Raw genomic sequence first — 3,774 nt, 5'->3', positions numbered from 1 at the left:
TCCCGGTTGCTTTCTTGTCACCCACCCCACTAGAACCATCGCGCCCCTCCCCCACAGGTGTTTTAACACCTCCCCCCTCCCCCTCCCCCGTCGACACCCCCCACCTCCCCAACCCCCGCGCTCCAGGCCAACCATTAGCCACTTTCGAGAACTTTAGAGCCGGCTTTGGTTGCTAACGCCCTCGAAGCATGCGCCGTAGGGATGGCAGGGCCAGCCCGGGGCGCGAGGGCGGGTCGGGACCTCGGGGTGGGTGGGGGGGGGGGGGAAGTCAGCTGCTCGGGCGCCGCCGGGGCAGCGAAGGGGTTAACCCGGCGGGCGGGCGGGGCGGGGGGGGGGAGGGCGAGGGAGGGGGCGCGGGCCGCGCCTGCGCACTGCCGCCCTCCATTGTCTCCGCGGCGGCGGCGGCGGCTGTGGGGAGCGCCGGCGAGCGCGGCTCGGGACCCAGCGGGGTTGGCGGCGCGGCGCGGCGCGGCTGGAGGGGCCGGCGGTGGCTGGAGCGAACGCGCGACGCGACGCGACGCGACGGCGGCGGCTTCCAGAGCTCCGCCTCAGCCTCCCGGCGCCGCAGCCCGCCCGACACCTCCGGAGGGGTCCGCGCCGCCGTCCACGGTCGCCGCGGCGTCCTGAGGTGGGGGACGCGCCCGGCGCCCGGCGCCCCCCAGCCCGCGTCGTCCTCCGCCGCCGCCGCCGCCTCCTCCCGAGGGGCCGCCCCGCGCCCGCCGGCCCGCCGCCCTTCCCTCCCTGCGGCTCCGGGACCCGGGGGCGGCCTGGGGCGCGCCGAGCCGCCGGACTGCCTGCGCGTCCCGGACCTTGAGGGGAAACATGCATTTGGCTGGGATCGTTGGCCGTCCCTAGCGTGGGGTCCCCGCCGCGCCCGCGCCTCCCGCCCCTCGGGCTTTCCCTCCCCGTGCTTTTTTTTTTTTCTTTCTTCATCTTTTTGATTTTTCCCCTCGTCTCCCTCCGGGTCTCCTCGTTGACCCCCTCCCCCTGCATGCTCGCCCAGCCCTCCCCCCGCCGCTGAGGAGTGGGGGAGGGTCTCGGCCTCCAGGTTCCCGCCCCACCGGGGCCCGGGCGAGCATGGGGGGCAAGCAGAGCACGGCGGCCCGCTCCCGGGGCCCTTTCCCGGGGGTCTCCACCGATGACAGCGCCGTGCCTCCGCCCGGAGGGGCGCCCCACTTTGGGCACTACCGGACCGGCGGCGGGGCCATGGGGTTGCGCAGCCGCTCGGTCAGCTCGGTGGCCGGCATGGGCATGGACCCCGGTACTGCCGGAGGGGTGCCCTTCGGCCTCTACACCCCCGCCTCCCGGGGGACCGGCGACTCCGAGAGGGCGCCCGGCGGCGGAGGGTCCGCGTCTGACTCCACCTATGCCCATGGCAATGGTTACCAGGAGACGGGCGGCGGTCACCATAGAGACGGGATGCTGTACCTGGGCTCCCGAGCCTCGCTGGCGGATGCTCTACCTCTGCACATCGCACCTAGGTGGTTCAGCTCTCACAGTGGTGAGTCCGCGGATGGAAGAGGCCTTGGAGGGTGGAGTACCGGGGAGGGCGCGCCGGGGCTCCCCCAAACCTCCTCCCAAGTGCTAGAAGGTTTGGGTTTGGAGCGCTCTCCCGTATCTGTTTTGCCTTTTCTTTGGTTTCCGACACGAGAGTCGATGAATGGGGTACCTACCTACCTACCCGTCTAGCAAGGAGCTGGCTGTCTGTGAGGATCTCGCTTTTAGTACTCTAGGCATGTGTTCACTTGTGGATGGCAGGGTGAAACCTGACCATCGAAACCCTATTTATTAGCATCACCATCCTCAAGAGAAGTCCTGTCTGGTTTACAGGGAGTCAACTTGGCCACTTCCATTCTGCTGCTGCAGCTCGGTGCCTACCTCATCATTAACCGAGGCAGTGTGTCCAAACAAAGAGTGTGAAAAGAAATAAATCGGGGGCAAGTAGTGCTTTGATTAGACCTCTCATCCTTGCTGGGAGCGGGTGTGTGTGCCCAATTTTGCCACCCTGGCTGGAGATCTGAATGAATTGTTTAAAATGGAGCAGGCGGCTGACATAGACAGGTGTGGCCTGCTGAATGGATGTGGAGAGGTTCCCTTCCTGGTTTCTGCAGGACCAAGGCCCTGCTCTCCCCTGCTGCATGCAGTAGGCTTGGCTCCATGATTCTCACATCCCTCCATCTTTTTTTTTTCTTTTCTTTTTCTGCTTCATGCTAAGTGCTTGCTTTTCCCATGAATCTGCATCTTTTTGTAACAGAGCCTGACATGGTGGGGGTAGTATTGCCTGGCAGTTAGCACATGACTGGAGAAGAGGCGGATTCTGAGAATCTAGATGAATTCATTTTGTGAACTTCTGGTAACAGGCCAGCTAAAGGCCCAAGGGGGATTTCCCAGGCTCTGGCCCTGCAGGGCAGAAAAGGCCTGGCTGGCTCTTCTAGAGGGAAACAGGTCTGTCTGCTTGGCTATGCGGAGAGAAGCCAGGTCAGGCCTCTAGAAAATTGGTGAAAAAGGGTGTGGGGCTGCTGTTTGCTAATTGCCAACCTGAGTGAAGAAGTTACATTCAGATTACCTTGGGTGACTTTGGAATATTTAGACACTGGAAGAGAAAGATTTCTCCTGTCCTTTAGGGTACTTTATGGAGGATTTCCTATTGGATCACTGTTGGAGCTATTTGGAAATACCCTCTCCCACTTTTTTTTGTTGTTGTTGTTTCTTTTGGTTAACTCCACAAACTTTAATTTGGGAAGTAATATGGAGGGTATATAGTGACTAGTTTAGGGTAACACTTGGAACTAACTTTTTAGTTGCTAATAAAATAATGTTTTCAATCTCTGCATGTCATCCGAGCTTCTTTGGCTTACATCAAACTGGTGTGAATGAAGCCGGGTGTTGGTGGCTCACGCCTGTAATCCTAAGAGGCTGAGACCTGAGGATTGTGGTTCAAAGGAATGTGGGCAGAAAGTCTGTGAGACTCCAAGTGTCGTTGTGGCTCAACTGGTAGAGCAGTAGCCTTGAGCAAAAGAAGCTCAGGAATAGAGCTAGGCCCGAGTTCAAGTTCAAGACCCCCCCCCCCACTGGTGTATGGGCACATGCCCGCGCATATCCTGTGGTGAAGGAGATGCAGGCCTGTTTGCCTTTGGTACATTTAGACATTTGGTTAACTTAAAGCACCTTAAAGTAAGTAATCTTTCTATTCAGTACAGTCCAGAAAAGAGATGCATTTGTGAGATGATTTTTTAAAAGAGCTGTCTTTAGTATCTGGTTGTAAACTGAAAAGCATTGTTAACTGGTTCTTTAAATCATAGAATTATGTGTGTAGCAAAGACAAATGTAATCTTTTGTGACGGAGGAAGAAAACAAGTTCTCTTTTTGCTAAAATTTCTGATGTCTGTCTCTTACTAGATACTTCTTTATCTATATTCCATTACCAGGTCCCATGCTAAAGTTATGAGCTTATAACTGGATTCAAAATCTGACTCCTTAAGCTGTGAAGCATTACTTTTTTTTCTTTATCCAGTTGTGACCATAGGGAGCACCACTGAATGGTGAGGCTATAGGAAAAGTTGGGACATACTAGCACTCCTTTAGGAAGGGGTGTCTCCAAAGTGTGCGTGGCAGGTTGCTGTTAATAATCTGGATAAGATTTTTTTTAGTGTATAGGGTCATCCTGTCCTTTTGCAAGACTTTGCACCTATTAAATGCCTGCCTGCAGTGTCCCACAGTTCACCACCAAGATGTCTCTATGAATTCCCAGATGCTCTGATTGAGAACCACTGT

General features: G+C 57.1%; 1 protein-coding gene across 1 annotated transcript; it reads left to right on the top strand.

The window, feature by feature from the left end:
* Positions 1 to 723: 723 nt before the first annotated feature.
* On the top strand, positions 724 to 2,978 carry Znrf1 (zinc and ring finger 1). Its single transcript, XM_048355120.1, has one exon. It carries the CDS (start codon positions 1,078 to 1,080, stop codon positions 1,687 to 1,689), a length of 612 nt encoding a protein of 203 aa, XP_048211077.1. The 5' UTR covers positions 724 to 1,077; the 3' UTR covers positions 1,690 to 2,978.
* Positions 2,979 to 3,774: the final 796 nt, after the last annotated feature.

The sequence above is a fragment of the Perognathus longimembris genome, chromosome 10 (assembly GCF_023159225.1).
Source record: "Perognathus longimembris pacificus isolate PPM17 chromosome 10, ASM2315922v1, whole genome shotgun sequence".
Classification (NCBI taxonomy): domain Eukaryota; kingdom Metazoa; phylum Chordata; class Mammalia; order Rodentia; family Heteromyidae; genus Perognathus; species Perognathus longimembris.
Note: the sequence above shows the minus strand (reverse complement) of the source record. Positions and strands in the feature narration are given on the sequence as shown.